At 43.1% G+C, this 18,017-nt stretch overlaps 1 protein-coding gene across 1 annotated transcript in view; it reads right to left on the reverse strand.

The window, feature by feature from the left end:
• Positions 1–291: 291 nt before the first annotated feature.
• The window catches only part of LOC310778473 (nectin-3-like protein), a gene marked incomplete at both ends in the record, with an annotated part of 32,972 nt that continues 15,246 nt past the window's right edge, over positions 292–18,017 (reverse strand). The window contains 6 exons of the mRNA XM_083638914.1: positions 292–310; positions 469–1,126; positions 5,409–5,560; positions 9,893–10,010; positions 12,965–13,264; positions 16,462–16,809. Of these exons, the coding sequence (XP_083495040.1) occupies positions 292–310; positions 469–1,126; positions 5,409–5,560; positions 9,893–10,010; positions 12,965–13,264; positions 16,462–16,809 (1,595 nt within the window). The remainder of the gene's footprint in view (positions 311–468; positions 1,127–5,408; positions 5,561–9,892; positions 10,011–12,964; positions 13,265–16,461; positions 16,810–18,017) is intronic.

Here is an 18,017-nt window from a genome sequence, read left to right on the forward strand (position 1 = left end):
GGATGGCAAACCCATGTAAAAAAAACAACATAAACAACAAACAAAACAACATATCTTCTGAGATAACCTTATGCAAGGTCAGACGTCAACTGAAAATACATTAGTAATTCAAAGGAATTGGCAATGCCCATGACATTAAGGCAGACAGTAGCACATATGCCATGAGCTTCAGTTAAGTCTCCAAAGACAGAACTATCCTACGCCCGACTATGTAGGTTGTGGGCATTTAGACGTAGACTTTCAAAGTGGCTAGGCAGTCCACACTCTCTCCACATCAACAGCAAAACAATCTCAAGTGTGAACCAGGACCCTTGAACACACAGAGGAAACGACAGAACAGAGATTAGGGTCACGCCTGTCTGTGTGCATAGGAGAGAAATTACGTGTTCCTTCCAAAATAATAGATGAAACCCTCTGAATTCTGTGGTCTCTCCTCTCCTGCAAGACCAGGTAGCCAGTCAAACGTACCACTCCCTACGAGACATGACCGAGCCATCCGTGTGGGAGACGTAATCACCCTCGGGCCCGCTGTCGTAGCAGTCATCCGACAGGTAGGGGGAGCCGTTGGCCAGTGCTTTTGTTGAAGGAGGATACCTGGCCCGTCCAGTCTGCTGCGGGCTCGAGTAGTGCGGCTGATCGTGGTGATGTTTACGATGATTGCTCTCCCTCATCGCCCTAGTGTAGCCGTTAGAAGGGTACTCCTCTCCGTTATGGTTGCTATGGTGACGGTGCTCGCGGTCACGCTCCTGTTTCAGCTGGCGGTCGCCCCACTCCTCTCGGTCGTGGTCCTGGTGGTACGGGTCGCCGCCGGCCTTGGTGGGGTGCAGCTCGTGCTGCGCCGGGGCTTTCTGCAGGTCGGTGGGGCCCAGGTACTGCTTGGTATAGTAGTTGCCGTGGAAGGTCTGCCGTTTCCGCAGGTAACAGAAGCCGACCACCCCCCACAGCAGCAGCAGCAGGAATAAGGCCCCGCCCACGGCCCCGCCCACTATGGAACCAAGATTACTCTCAGGCAGGGCTTCAAGGGTGGGGGAGCTGAGGAGGATGTGGCGCTTATCGTCCACTAAGGTGGAGGAGGCAGCGCCGGTTAGCACAGGCGTAGTAATGGTTGAGGGCATGGTGGGAGGATCTAATGGAGGGAAGGAAGGAGCAGAGGGGAGGAAAGGGAGGAACGGAGGGATGGACAGACAGAGAAGCAGAGAATGTCACTGCCAACTACATCAGCATTGTACTACGTAGATAGGTTGACATGAAAATACTATCATCAACTAACCTACTAAACAAATACTAAATTACATGCTTATGACAGCCTTAGGTTTGCAATGCCAATACATTAGAATTTAACAAATTATCTTTTATGTGTCCAGGTTTGGATTACTGAAGCATGACTAAAAAGTAAGAAATTATAATAAGAATCTGAGCAACGCAGGAAACAGCACTAACGTTTTTCAAAATGTATTTGCCTTTAGTGATTTTTTTGTCTTCACGCTTAAGTATAAAATTCAAATAAAGAGAGACAGTTTACATAAGTATTCCCTTGCTTTGCTCAGCCTAGGCTATGTTGTCACTTGTCACATGGGCATAATACCTTAGTCATAAATTCCTCTTTTGATTTTGTTGGCGAATTATTTCCTTTCCATTGTTTTTCTTGCTAGCAAAACTGAAAGCAGGTCCCAATTCAACTCCAGTTCCACTTGTGCTTTCAAGAAAAAATAAATCATTCCCTCTGTATATGCAAAAATAGACGCTGTTCTTTCAGTGACTTTTTACACTCAAACTGTCTTCTTGAACACATTGATAAAATTGAAGTAGAGAACGTCTGTGTAAAGTCTGAGGCTAAGCAAGAGCAAACCAAAGGCTACCGAAATAAGCACAATAAGAACAGGGAAAAACATGGGTGAAAGGATACTGATGTAACTACTTAAGGGATTATAGATGGAAGATCAGTAGAAACGTCAACACAACAAAAATGATTGTTTAAATGCTTAGTGATTGAAGTTTTGGAGTGCCAAACTTTTCATAATGCCAAAATGTGGCACTTATGGCATTATATTAAATCCCAAGTCAACTATGTGTAATCATTGAGTCTCAACACTGGCCATTATTCAAATGGAGATACACATCCGGTTGTGAGTGAAGATGAGGAGGGGGAAAGGGACCTGATGAGGAAGGAGGAATATTTCTAGAGGTGGGGACTGTCTAGAGGTGGGAGGAGACTGCTATAAAGTTAGGACAAAAGCTGTGAACATTTATGTAAATCATTTATGTAGTATATTCAAAAGGCCCTTAAATAAATTTTCAAACGAATTACTCCCCGACGCATATAAATGTCCACCCCCAAGTCCAACCTCCGCAATTTTGGCGACAGAGCCTTCTCCAGGACAGCTCCCAGGCTCTGGAACTCCCTCCCCAAAGACATCAGAGACTCCGAGTCCCTCAGTGTCTTTCAATACCACCTCAAGGCCCATCTCTTCTCCATTGCCTTCTCTTAGCGCCCCCCCCGACATCCTTCTGTGTCCGTTATGTTTGTCCACTGTTTGTCTCACTAACGCCGCCCCTTAGTGTTTAGTGACTTTGAGTTCTAGAAAAGCCCTATATAAATGCCATCTATTATTATAAATCGTTGTCAGTACAGCACAAACACTGCAGGTAGCACAGGAGACAACAATAATATTGGTGGAGACTGAAGGAGAGAAAAAATGGTTTGTGACCGAATCTTTGGACCTGCTGTGCAAATCTGCAAGTGAGAAGTGGATGATTCATGTCCTCCTCTCCCTCAACAACTACCGCTGAGGTGCGCTTGAGCAAGGCACTTAACCTGACTGCTCAGCAGCCAACAGTAGTGCAGTGCGGGTGTACTGGGCAGATCCCTAAGGGTGTGTGACTAACTGTATGCGTGTAGGGTGATGTTGAAAAAAAGCACATTTGCTGAGTCAGCTCTTTGCTTCCTTGAGCAAAACAAAGGCTTTGAAAGAACCCGTAGAAGCATCCCTTAAACAATTAACCCTTAAACAATTAACCAAACACCCAAATTACACATTTACACTGAGAGCTAATGGGGTTTTCTAAAAAACGTATACATTCCTTGGGTTCCAATGCGACAAAATAATCCAATAATAGTACTACGTAATTTTTTTTATAGCAAATTAAATTACCTCTTATACACACCTAACTCGGTTCCGAACAACTCCAAATAACAGTTTTCATATTTCTTGTATAATCTGTCCAAAAGGAGTTGGGCGATATCGACAAATTCAAATATTACAGTGTCATATCACAGTGTCTTTGGTCAAATAGTTTAACATCAATATACTGTGATAATATATCTTTTGTTATGCTGGACTCGCTTCACTACAGTAGCGATAATCAGATGGGAGCGTAACAGCCTGCTTATGTTAGCTATGGTTGAGTAGCTTGTACTGGAGTATGGGCGCTGACCCCACTGCTCAAGTAAACTGCCAAGCTGTGGTAAACGCTGCAAACATCACCCATCTAGCTTATAAGTAGCCATGATGCGTAACTATAAAGGACTTTCCTTTATAGTTGCGCCTGGAATCATGGAATCCTGCACACTCGCTGCCCGGAATCTTCATAACATGCAATCTCAAATAAAAAGTACGCACCCTGTTGCCACAGGTGTTGTCTCTCCATCCGTGGTCTGTTTGTTCTGAAATAGTCCATAGTTTATGAATATGGGGTTTATTTGTCTCCCCTGACTTGACAGATATCAGCCATTTTCACTACCTAACCAGCTTCTGCTAACGAGACAGCAATACAACTTCCGGTCAGATTTCCAAGATAAAAACCATTCTACACAAGTCTGTGCTTTAGATACACAAGTCTGTGCTTTAGACTACACAAGTCTGTGATTTAGACTACACAAGTCTGTGCTTTAGACTTGTGTAGAATGAATGCCGACCGGAAGTCGTATTGCTGTCTCGCTAGCAGAAGCTGGCTAGGTAGTGAAAATGGCTGCTATCTGTCAGTCAGAGGAGACAAATAATAATAATAATAATAATAATAATAATAATAATAATAATAATAATAATAATAAACTATGGACTATTTCAGAACAAACAGACCGCGGATGGAGAGACAACACCCGTGGCAACAAGGTGCGTACTTATGAAGATTCCGGACAGCGAGTGGCCAGGATTCCCTGATTACAGGGGGGATCGAGCGCAACTATAAAGGAAAGTCCTTTATAGTTGCGCGTCGCGGCTAGCTTATAAGCAGCCTGAAACAAACACAAAGTATTTGCAAATGGTGATACAGTCAGCATTATCTGATCAGCACAGGTGGAGTGCATCTTATTGAGGTGACTTAATGATACGGCCTCCATAGGGAACACCAAACCTTATAGGAAACCACCCTCAAAATGGATTGATAGGTTGGGTTTTATGACAACAAGAGAGAAAAGCAAATGCCATAATCAGATGCTTGAGCACAGCAATGGAAAGAGTTCTAAGTGTAAAAGGTTTAATGGTGCTCTAAAATAGCCCCTGAAACCCTTGTGCCAGCCCAGATATGAGGGGAAGATTCACATGCAAGCGAGGAACAACATGAACCCTGAGGATTGTAGCTGAATGATATGACTCCTTGCAGAGGCAGTGCAGTGACGTACGTGTGCACACCCACGGCGAAACACACACACCCAGGGGTGCACCGACACGTGTTGCGCTTGCGCACCACCGTACAGCTCCTCTCAAAGGGAAAAGAGATAAGGATGATAAATAATAAATAGAAGTTGAAAAGAACTAGTGAATGTTTTATGAATCTGGGACATCATCGCGCGCAGTGAGGCTGCGGGCTTTCGCCTCTCACTGCATGACACGCACAGAAATAAAAGGCACGAGAGTGAGAGCAATGTAGAGGGAAAATCACATCATTCTGATGATGGAGGAGACTCCCAAAGGCTACAAGGCTTTAGGGAAACCACAGGGACATGCTCGTAACACACAGCGGAGACATATACACATGCCAAGCCCAGAGAGGACGGAGCAGAGGCAGTGCATTGTGGTCTGAAGAGGCCTTAAACATGAGCAGATGCATTCTGTCCGGGAATTCTTCTATTCAACATCTGGAGACCTAATGGCTAATCAGCCTGTAATTAAGACTCAATCTAAGGGGGGGGAATGATCTATGCCAATACACCGTGCGATTCACTGCACTTACAAATCATACACACGCCCTGAGCTTACATGGAGATGAATGGAGAAAGGATAGACTGTGGATATATGTGTAAGAGTGATTTTAGTCTCACATTTCTGCTTGAAGGACAATGTCATAGGCAATGATACTCTTACTGATGCGTGTGCTGCCGGCGTGCACGCTACTTCCTGAGGGAAGAGAAGGCAATGGGGGTCAGCTGTGTTCCGGTGTGTGTGTGTGTGTGTGTCTACTCTGCTCACCTTGTATGAGAATGCGCACATCTCTGCTGCGGAGGTTGATGTCATTGGCGACCTCACACCTGTAAACCCCAGAGTCGTTCCCCTGGAGGGGACGCAGGAAGAGCAACGTGTTGTTCATTACTTCCACCCCCTCGGGCATTTCGCTGTCCAACCTAGGATACATGTAAGAGACAACCCATTAGACACACCGGCAACAAACAGTAGATGATGTCAACATGCACATACGCCAGAAATGAAGGTTTTTTAATATTCTGAAGTTTTCGGTTTGATTTCCATTTGTCGAACAAGTTATTAGAACTACAGACTTATCGAACATGATCTTGACAAAGTTTGAGACTAGTAAAAGACATCTGAAAACCAAAGTCACCTATCTTAAAATGAAAATGCCTAGGCATGCCTTGGATAACAAAAAAAACAGATTCACACAGCCAAGTGTAGACGGGGTCTGTCTGAGAGCCAAGTGTAGACGGGGTCTGTCTGAGACCCACATTGCTCTCTCCCAACTTTTTCTTCCTACCTTCATCAATGTGTCGACTGGCTAAAAACTGCCTCTGTCTAATTGCTACTTTGACTTTTTTTTCTTCTGTCAAGCTGCTTCTGTTTGTGTGCCCTCCGTGGCACACAAACAGAAGCAGCTTGACAATGAACAGGAAAGGAAAATATAACATGGGGGCTCTGCAGTGCAAGTCATCTGCTCACATATTCTTAAAACTAGGGGAAAGAAAAGAGCACAAGCATTGGTTTTGACTGAACATGCTCTCCATTAAACTGGCAGCACAAGTCAATCACATGCAGCCATCATGTCTACCACATGCCTGTCCAGTTTAAAACCAAGGAATCTAACATGTTGTATTCCATTCAGTAAAACATGCAGCATATAAATTGGCTATTTTGTGTATTACTTCAAATGGATCGTTTAAACGATAATGTGAGAGCGGTGACCACATTAAACATTCATTTGACAATATACTTTCTTCACTGCTCTGCTGAGAATTTATAGCAGTTAAACTATTAACATAATCCAACCTTTAACACAATAAAGGCAGTAAGGCAGTGATTTATATGTGCCAGGGAATGAGTCACCACCTGGTTATCTCTGAGCGAGCAAAAAAAAAGCCTGTCTGCTCCTCAAAGACATGAGTGAAACAAAAACCTCCCACAAACATTGAGAATTGCCCTCGCAAGTAAAGGGAAAATAAAGCATGTATTCACACCCATCAGCCTAGTTGATGCAAGTCACATACATGATTGACAGGGAGGAAAACTTGTGCTTCAGGCTTGCATATCTTGACAGAAAAGCCAGCAGCATAGCAATAGGAAACTTACTTCAATGTGAAATGTATGCTACAAGTGATCAGATAGGTAGAGCAGAAGTCATGAAACAGAAAAGATGTAAATCTCTAAAGAGATATACACAACGCTAACAATAACATGACATGGCTCAGGAGACAAACACTTGAGGCAAAGACATACACAGGCAAATGATGGAAGTTTTATAACAGTCAGTGTTCAGTGTCCTTTATTCAATTTCAGGTCAGTGTTTCAGCACTGCAGTGCTGAAAATAAATATAGCCACGTTAAAGTTATATAGGGATGGGATTCAAAACACATGAGCATTATCTAAGCCTCTAAATCTCTAACACATGAGCATTATCTAAGCCTCTAAACCTCTAACACATGAGCATTATCTAAGCCTCTAAACCTCTAGCATGTTTGCTAGCTACAGATTTGACAGAAGTTGGATGGCTCAGCCCAGAAACCCGAACACAGAATCCAGGCAATAGCTGTGCTCATCCAGCTTACAGGAAGGAGATGGACTCCGGTCCCTGGAACTGTCTGATAGAGATGGGGACTTGAGACATGGACTCAAATCGCACACACAGTGATTTGAGACTTGACTTGAGACCAGTGGGCAAGCCCACCCCCTTCCCTCTGAGGATGCGGAAGTTAATTGAAAAGCTGTAGTTCCTCGAATGGCCACTAGGCATCGGGGGCAGTAGGCATGTTAAAATGCCTGACTTTGTAACATCATTAAACATCTTTCCAGTTAGGGGTGAAACACTGTTTTGGTCTATATAGTTAATTTCACCTTTTCATAACAACTGTAGGGGAGTCAATTTTGATATAACTGTCCAGTGATCACGCAGCTTGTCGATCATGGACCAATAGCAGGCGGAGCTGCAGTTCTGGGAAACTCCCATCTCACGTGAGGTGCGGAAGGACTCAACCCATTCCCTCCCACTCTGCTGACAAAAAATCAAGATGGTGACACCCACCATTTGAACTCCGCCAGGAAAACGAAATTTAATGGGATAGATACGTCCATATTATTTATGTCTATGCTTGAGACTCATCCTGAAAAGACTTGCGACTTGACTCAAGACTCAATATTTGGGACTTGTGAACAATCTTTATTTATTTATTTTATTTTTTGGTGCATTAACATTAGAAGGTACATTCAGCAATGTTTTTGTGTTAAAATAAGTGTTAAATGGCTCTATATTCTGACAGCAATCACTGAAATAGAGTGTTTGGTCAGTGACTTGAAACCCCCAAGCCCCCGCTGTCCTTTGTCTCTCTCCTGTAGTCCTGCATGCAGGGCGGATGTATCTCCACAACTGTAACTCGTAATACCGCTTTGAATTCCTTCGTTTTAGCTATGCAGTGACTTGGACTTGTGACCGAAGACTTGAGACTTAACTTGGACTTGCAAAAACAGACTTGTGAGCATCTCTGCCGTCTGACAGCTGAGGTTTACTGTAAATCGCGTGCAGCAGTTTTTTCCCCCCAGCCTTTGATTGTCATCAATGGCAAGATATGAGAGCAAACCAAACTACTGGTATTACTGATTTTCTTCTGAGCAACAGAGTGACATAACGTGCCCTCTGATGGCCATATTGAAGGTCCTCAGCTCTTGCAACGTCCTACTTGCTCATTTCAACAGTACAATTATACAAGCTTAATTTCTGTGCCCTTTTAGACTGGAACAGATGTTTTCACCTCTCAGATATAACGTTAACGGATTAATTTTGAATTTAGATCATGTCATCTTGTTAGCTTACCTCTGTTGCAGTTTTATGTAGGTCTATTGGCATCAGACCAGTCACCAGTGACTGACAGGCCATGGAGGAGGAGTGTCTGTGTGTCAGGCAACTGATTGCTGCTGATTGCACTTAAGTCGGCGCACCTGTGTGTGCTCTCTAGAGGGGAGAATCCAGCCAGAGACTGCAAAGTGGACTGCACAGGGTATTCAGCTATATTACTTATGTCTTCTTATGGCTGAATACCCTGTGCAGTCCACTTCGAAGGGGAACTACTAGCTGGTCGGAACGCAGCCTCAGACATTCAGACTGAGCTGCTGAACCAGACTTTTATGCTTATATTGTTCCAACTCCCCTTTCCCTTTTTATAGGAAATAAAGTTTATACAGTGCACTCTTATAGTGATCACCTTGGGGCGGGACAAATTGATCACTATAAGTGGATGATCATTATAGCAGATTTTTTTCCTTTTTCTTTATTTCTCATGCAGATTACCATCTAATTGAAATTTGTATATGTATTACATGAATACAGTACATAAAAAGTAAAGGAATGTTATTGACTTTAAAAATCCATACTGTGAGTTAGGCCTCCAGCTGTTTCAAACAGCGTCTCGTGTAGACAGAGATGCCGCCATTCTCTCAACAGTGATGTTGCGATCTCTCCATATGCAGACAGACATGCACCGAGTATCGCTGCTGTATCTCGTTGGCTCATTGTTGGCAGTTTGGAAGTAAACAAATAAAATTACTGTAGTAAAAAAAAATCCATTGTTCTCAGGTGGGACGAGGCCCAAAATGATCACTGTAAGCGAAGTATTGATCACCATAAGCTAATTATTTAAACAGCATTTGTATAGGAATGATTTGGGACCAAGCTTTTTGATCAGTATAAGTGGTTGATCACTATAACCATGATCACTATAAGAAGATTCCACTGTATTTTTAATACTGAAGAAACCAAGTCCGCCTGATTCTGTAGTCGCACCACAACCTCAGTGAACTGTTCCGTTGTTAGCACAGCTGGTTTGCTGATAATGCATACAGTAGCTAGTAGTTAGTGTTAGGGGTTGCTAGTATTTGTATGTTACAGTAATGTTAACATTAGTTGTATTGCTAAATTAGAGTGCTGGCTAGTTAGCTAGCTAACAACACCAAAAACCAACAATTTTTGTATTTTAGATTTACTGAGCTGACTCTTCTCAAGCTAAAACACTTTACTATTAAAATATTTAACTGTATCACACTAATATAAATTTGGAAACATATAACACAACAGCATATGGGTATTTCAGCTAGTGATAAAAAGTTCAGTATATGTGTGACACACACACACACACACACACACACACACACACACACACACACACACACACACACACACACACACACACACACACACACACACACACACACACACACACACACACACACACACACACACCTGATCCATCTGAAGTGATGGGCTGGTGGGTTTGAGTTGGCTTTGCAGGTCATTTGAACGTTCTCCCGGCCCACATACCAGTCTGCATCGTACCCCACGACTGAGATATCAGGGGCAACTGCATAGACAGGAAGAACAGAAATGAGAATGACTGAGATATCAATAGGACCGTATCAAGAAACATTTCAAACAGCCACAGAAAGCTGTTTAATACCACACACTGACAACATATACTAGTGTACTTTGTGCTCCGTGTATTTAACCACAGCAGTTTGCCATAGCAAGATAATCTGGTACACCAAGATGATTTTCATATTTGGAAAAATATTTCTGTTATGACAACAGTTCCCTGTCAAATTCACATCAGCAAACACATGCAATATGACCGATTACCAGTTTGGGTGTACACTGTAGCATTATCTGGAATCTGATATAGGGCTAGGCTACAACCTGGGTGGTCATAGCCTAGAGAGGCGATAGAAGCGGGCCTGTGGCCTCCAAATGTGCAGTCATGTGTTTGGGAATCTACAATAAATCCACAGAGAAAATGCTAGTGACAGAGAAGCAAACCGTCCTGATTTCCGTGGATAACACAATTTCAAGCCTACATACTGTACTTGTCCCCAGCCACTGTTCTATTCATTGGTGAGTGATCACTATGTGGTTTTTCCAGCATCATCTATACTAAGATACTGTAGCTCCCCTGTTAGTTAATTAGTTGGCAGCTCAACTCACAAACAGCTACAGTACATACCAACTGTAGGCTGTTCCATGGCAAAACCTTTGCTATACTTTATGCATGGCACATACTGTGTACGCCAACCGTTTGCCCTTTTCACTGGGTGAATCAGATGATCAAAACATCAGTCATCGATTAACTGTAAAATACTTTTTGTCATTGCCATCATAAAAGAGTAAGTCAAGTTAAATCCATCTGTTGAACAAAAAAGATTGTTCAGACAATGATAATTATTTTACCACTTTCATCAATTTGCAACTTGTATTATGTAGAAAGGAGCCAGTTGAGGAGGTGGTTCGGGCATCTGGTAAGGATGCCACCAGGTGTTCCAGGCACGTCCACCTGGGAGGAGACCACGGGGCAGACCGAGGGCTAGGTGGAGAGATTATATCTCCACCTGGCCCAGTCAGAACTGGCTAATGGCTAATCACGGATAAGCAGTTGGAGATGGATGGATGGTATTATATGTAGAATATGCCCCACAAACATTACCGGTATATACAACTACTGTCTCGCTGACACAAAGCCTTTTCACTTTTGACAGTTTAGGGGCACACAGAAAAGACTAAAGAAATGTCAAGGATAAGATCAAGGACAGATTTGTTCAGAAACATGGTAATTACAGTAATATCTCATCTAAGGAGCTTGCATGGACTGTCATTGTATTGATCTCACCATGTGAATTTGATTGGTTTTAAAGTTGAATTCTTGTTGAAGTGCTTCTAACAAATCAAACTTCAACACTAGAAAGGCCAGTGCCATCAATTGACTGCCATTTTGAGTTGAAATATCACAGCTTTCAAAATGTCTCACTGTACTTTCTGTAAAAAACTGTGTTTAGATTTTCTAAATTAATACAGTAGTTATATTTGTCCCCTTAAATTGACAGACCCCACATTATTTGGACTGTCTAGTGTTAAATTCACGCTCTACTGCCCCATATAATATATATTGACACAGATTCACAAATACCTAACGAATACTCTATCCACCTTATTTCTAGCTGCCATGCTGCCTGATGGGTGCTTCTTCCGCTTCCAGTGTAATAGACTGTTTAACAGTCTATGGTTTTAACTTGACAAAAAAACGTCTATGAGGATTTTACAGCAGAGCCATTCTGCTCTACAGCCGTGTCGTTCGGGTGCTGGGATAACGTAATGCATTGTGGGTAGTCGGCTACTGTGGCTATTGCTAGCGGCTAGCGTAATGGTACAGTGCATTACATGGCAGTAAAACGCCACTGAATGACCAAACTGATTTAACTTTTAACCATTTCGAGTAACACTGTTTCCATACGGACCCCCAGCGTTGGTTAGTTGTTTATAACGTGACTATATTTATAACTTTCATAACGCACTCCAGTTTCCGGTTTATAATTCGGGTCTGCAGCCGAGTATAACAAAGGAAATGGCAAGCTGCAACAATAAGTCACGTTAAACCGGAACTTGTACCCACAATTAGGGATGCACAGATCGATCGGCACACAATCTGTATCAGCCGATTTTGACCTCAAATATGCGATCGGCACACACACACTGACACACAGTAGCGCAGCGGCAGATATCTCTTCCTCTCTGTAAACCCTCTCTGTCTGTGCTATGCGCCGAGCAACGCGCGAACACACACACACACTCCATCTCTCTTTCCTTCTCTCTCTCTCTCTCTCCGTTAAAGGAGAGAGAGGTCTCCTCCGAGCAGGTCTCCTCCGAGAGAGAGAGAGGAGACCTGCTGCAGACGGGACACGCCCACACAGTCCGCGGGAGAAAATACACTCTAAAATCTAATTGATTCTCATGACTTTTGCCATGACTGTCAAACCTAAATTTATATACTTTGCGACGTTCATCATCATTCAAATTTGGCTGGTGGCTTATTAACATAGGTTCCTGTGATGTGATTAACTCAAAATGCTAAATAATAAAAAAATATTTCTGTTTCCAGGGACTTTAAATAAAAAAAAGCCCTATCACTAATCAGGCTTTCCAATGATATAAAATACAATACCAATTGGTATTATTAAAGGGGAGAAATAATCGACCGAAATAACGTTTCCAAACTTTTCTTGAGGAGTTTATATATCGGTGATCGGTAATCAGTGATCGGTCGATGATCGGTTGGGCAGATATTTCCCATAGGCGATCGGCAATCGGTGGCAAAAAACGTGATCGGTGCACCCCTACCCACAATTATTTTTTACAGTGGGGCATTCAAAAATAAGGTGGATAGGCCAGGAGGACTGAATCAGGATTGGTGAATGTGTGACATAGAAGAGAACAGGTGTGATTAGCTGGAGTTCATGTGTTAGCCCACACAACCAGTCATCAGGCACTCACACTGCACGTTGAGCTGGTAGGGGATCCTGAAGTCCGTGTGTAGCGCCGGGTGGCGGACCACACAGGTGAGCGCGTGGCCCTGGACGTGGCGGGTGGGCTGCCACAGGTAGCGCACCTGTGTGCTGGTGGTACCGTTGGCCTCGTCGTAAAGCTGCACCTCTGACTGGCCGAAAAGGTTGGACTCCCAGGACACCTCGGCGGGCGGCCGAGCCCGCTCGGCGATACAGGTGGCCACCACCGTTTCGTTGCCACCGTCGATCAGGGCAACAGAACCTGCAGACACGTACACCTTGGGCTCCACTGGCACCCAAAGAGCAGGCGAGAGAGGGAAGGAGAGGGAGTTTCAGGAGCCTGCTGCCTGCTGAGGACCTCCTGGGTTGGTTGAAGTCTTTTGAAAGGTTCACTTCACATTACATGTCTTTTTCATCAATACCAGCTTCATTTTCCCCATTTTTAACCACTTTATTTCCACTTACGTCATTCCAGTGCAACCCGATCTAACCGACTGATAGCAACTCTGGCCCTCACTGTAAAGCTTTCTAGGAAAACGATTTGCGTGTCTGTTTGTCTGCCAATAAAGAGAACCTTTAATACAGAAGGGTTTTGCAAAAGCCAAAGCAGCACACGTCACCACGTATCCTCTGTATTCCTATATCTCTCTACCACTCATTTCTTCAACAGCCTTCACTCCAGTCCTCAAAACTAAATGTCCTCTTTTTTATGCAACTCGCGACACAGCCCAAGTCCATGTTCTGTTTCTCCCCATACTCTTTTACTGATTGCTCCCCCTCCACTTGCTCCTATAAACCAATTTGGAGTGGACGTCACGGGGGTTACGTCAGTGGTTGCAGGAAACTTACATTGATAAGAACAGAAGGCTAATAGGTTGTTCCATTGCAACATCGGCGCACAGCAAAACCGCCATTCTGGCCTGAAAGAAACACCTCTGATTGGCTGTCATGGTTCTGTGTTGTTGTCCCATTGGCCATTGAGGCTTTTTCAGGCCAAAATGGCGGCAGCACTGTTGTCAAAAATTTTAACTCTTGCTTTCAATAGTCTCTGCAAGTAAGAGACAAGCTGGAGAGATTCCTGGCATAAGGAAAAATTAATGTCTTGTGCATGGCTCCACTGAGCTTTCCTGCTGGGTATATGACGATGTCCGGCACTGCCTCTTTGGCCATTTATTTGGATCCTAGACCATCCCCACAGTGAGTACGGTTTACTTCCTGCCACCAGTTCGGCTCCGCCCATGAAAATATGTAATCACTGTTTGCAAACACAAAAGTGGTGTATACCTTCTGTCCCTCTTGTCCCAAGGATGATTTGCCCACACATTATTGTCACATCTGCTATCATGTCATGATTCCAGATCTGGTAAACCAGTAATGTAAATGTATGTACATAATTGTCAGCATTTGCTTTAATCTACTTTGTGTACCACCATGGGTAGGGTTTACTTTAGGCCAACTCATTATTTAAAATCTTATTTGGATTATTTCAACATTTCAGAATCTACTACGGGTTAGGCTTAGATCAAGAAGAGAAGATAATTGGCCATACAGTAACTCAAGAGTCTTCCACCAGGTGGGGATCCAGGGAGAAAATGACTGGATGAACGCTACGGCACGACACCTAGCAGCCACCTGGTATACCTTGTGTTCATTCACAAAGCTCTAAGTCCTCTGCAGGAGCAGGACTTCACTGCTGTGCAATCGGACCAAGACTATATCACAGTCTCCTACATTAAACCTGTGCTGCATCTATTCAACACCAGTATCTTTTAAATGATCTGACCAAGCCCGTTAAAGGCTGCATATTGGAGAACCTCAACAGGAAGTACCGTTACCCTGATACCCTGAGACCAACGATCTGTCAGACATGTCCACTCTTACCCTGATACCCTGAGACCAACGATCTGTCAGACATGTCCACTCTTAGTTACCCTGATACCCTGAGACCAACAATCTGTCAGACATGTCCACTCTTACCCTGATACCCTGAGACCAACAATCTGTCAGACATGTCCACTCTTACCCTGATACCCTGAGACCAACAATCTGTCAGACATGTCCACTCTTAGTTACCCTGATACCCTGAGACCAACAATCTGTCAGACATGTCCACTCTTAGTTACCCTGATACCCTGAGACCAACAATCTGTCAGACATGTCCACTCTTACCCTGATACCCTGAGACCAACGATCTGTCAGACATGTCCACTCTTAGTTACCCTGATACCCTGAGACTAGGGATGCACACAATTAATCGAAACTCGATTAATTGCTTGTTAAGGATTTACTCGAGCAAAGAAAAATTACTCGATCAAATCAAAACATAAAAGCAACGTGCATTACCATTAGATGGTGTTTTCAAATCATTTTTCAATGATCCTCCAGAGGGCGCAATGATATCACTGTAACAGACTGTTCAGCGTGTATGCAAGGCTCTGTGTTTGTCCCCTCGAGAATTGCCGTACAATAGGAAGTGGGGGACTTTGTTGTTGACCACAGAGCCCATGCCACAGAGCCGGTGTGTGCTTAGTGCTAATGCTAGGCGCTAACTGAGTATAAATGTGGAAACGTGTTATAACGTTACAGCCTGACTCTCGTTTATTGTTTTAACAAAGTGTAAGTAATAGGCGGACCCGGACACTCGGCTACATCACTATAGCCCTTTTCAGACAAGTCATAAGATGCTGTTCAAGTAGAACAGTGTTCATTCGGATAAATTGGCTCGCCTGGAGTCTCACCTGGACTGGAGCTGAGGATGGCTGCAACGCACTGCGAGCAGAAAAAATAAACAATCTGCGTGGGTAAGTGAGCCCCTGCGGCTGTGACGGGGATTTTAGGCAAATGTTGACATGTCTAAAAAGGTATGCCTCCACATTTTTATGTGTTTCATGTAGGCTATGCTATGCAATGCTGTGAGAAATATACAATAAGTTGCTGCTGCATAAATAAAAGTTTTATTGAGGAAAAAACGCATTTGGTATGGTTTGGAAAATGTTGTATTTTTAATTACAATTAATCGATTGATTGATTGTTAACGTTACCAATGATCGAGTTTGGAATTTGCGGAAAATGTGCATCCCTACCTGAGACCAACAATCTGTCAGACATGTCCACTCTTAGTTACCCTGATACCCTGAGACCAACAATCTGTCAGACATGTCCACTCTTAGGTTCAGAAGAGCATACATTCAAAGTGACAAGGTTGAGGGAGCCCAGCCCTACCTTTGAATACTTTATTGAGATTGTCAAAGCTTTACACTACAGCATGCCTGTATTTCTTTATGTCACAAATCTCACCAATCTGGCAAATAAGTCTGCTAAAACAAATTATAAAAAGTATTTTCAAGCACTACTTGACCAAGATCTTTGGGGTATTTTGTATTGATCGTACAAGCTCAGGATAATGCACAATTCCTAAGAAGACTATTTTACACATTGCATGGAAAAACAAACAAGTGAATGTGAATCAATACACACGTCACTTACCGAGTACACTGACAGTGGTGGAGGCCTGAGTATTTCCCAGAGGAAAAGTGGCCACCTTGCAGGTGTATATTCCAACATCAGCAAAGCCAACGTCTTGCAATACAATGGTGGCATCATGGGAGGAGGGTGAGCGGAAGAAGAGGCGATGGGTGAACTTTGGAGGGATGGAGATACCAAACTCAGGGTTGTAGACAGCCACTGTGACAGAGCCGGAGGGCAGACGGCGCTCCCAGGAACTCTGGGTAAGGGTGAGGTTTGCGCCCACCTCCACCCTGCACTCCAATGTCACATTCTTCCCCAGCACAGCGCTCACCTTCTGGGGCACCACCACCTGACTGCCCCACACACCTGCCAATGAGAGGGACACAGACAAACAACCCTTTAACTGGATTCAATCAGGTTCATTTACCATGGACTACACAGCAGATCCTCGTTTGGTTCAGATGCACCACAGAGCGCCACAGGAAGGCATTCCTGCCTGTGGCCATCAAACTCTTTAACGCCTCCCTCAGAGCACCAATCACTCTGAGTCAGTCAATTGGAAGCCTTGGACTCATTCCACCCGTCCAAAACTCAAACCAACTTGGATAATGTATACCTGATGTGCAATAACACTCAATGTGCAATACGTGCAAATTACCACAAATTGTGCAATAATCAAAAATCCACACTGATACGGTTCACTTCACTGACTGGATGCACCTTACTCGTTATTATTATTATTATTATTCTATTTTATTATTATATTATTACTAGTACTGTTGTATTATTGTTAGTAGTGGTACTAGTAGTAGTATTGTATTATTATTATTATTATTATTACTACTACTACTATTATTACTATACTCCCTCTGTGGTATATAAGGAAATAGTAGGTACCTCAGATATTTCACTTTACTAAGGGTACTTGAGAATGACTGATGGATAACGCATATCTTTGTGACACTTACTGTACATAGGCTATGTAACTTCTAATTTATTCTTCTAATTTATTCTATTTCATTGTATGGAACGGTCCTATGTCTCTTATAATGTTGATGCTTATGTTGATATTTTTCCATGCCTGAGTACAGTATGAGCAACTGTAGCATGTCCCAATATCCCCTTGGGGATCATTAAAGTTATTCTGATTCTGATTCATCATGCGATATCAATCAAAACTGAGAAAGGGGAAGCACTACACTGCAGATTAAATAGTTCCAACATCGAAACGGAATGTATTGAGTTGACCTAGTTTAAGGCACTAGCCAATAGCCATTAGGCTATTTGTCACTATAGCCAAAACTTTCGGTAAAGGATAATAAACAGGCTGATTCTTTGTCACCTATGTCTACAATTAGAAATCAGGACATGGCAGCTGAGCTGATAATTGGTTGGCACCAGTTTCAGCCAGTAATAAATATGTATTTTCACAACAAAATTCATATTTTTCTTTGTCTTTATGCAAGTTCAATGCAAAATGAGATATCCACTGCTGGCATGAAAGTTAAACTCACTTATTATTAGCCGTCTTCAGCTTTTATCTAGAAAACAGAAACCTCTTACTGTAATGATGT

This window comes from Poromitra crassiceps (assembly GCF_964638095.1).
Source record: "Poromitra crassiceps genome assembly, chromosome: 1".
Classification (NCBI taxonomy): Eukaryota; Metazoa; Chordata; class Actinopteri; order Beryciformes; family Melamphaidae; genus Poromitra; species Poromitra crassiceps.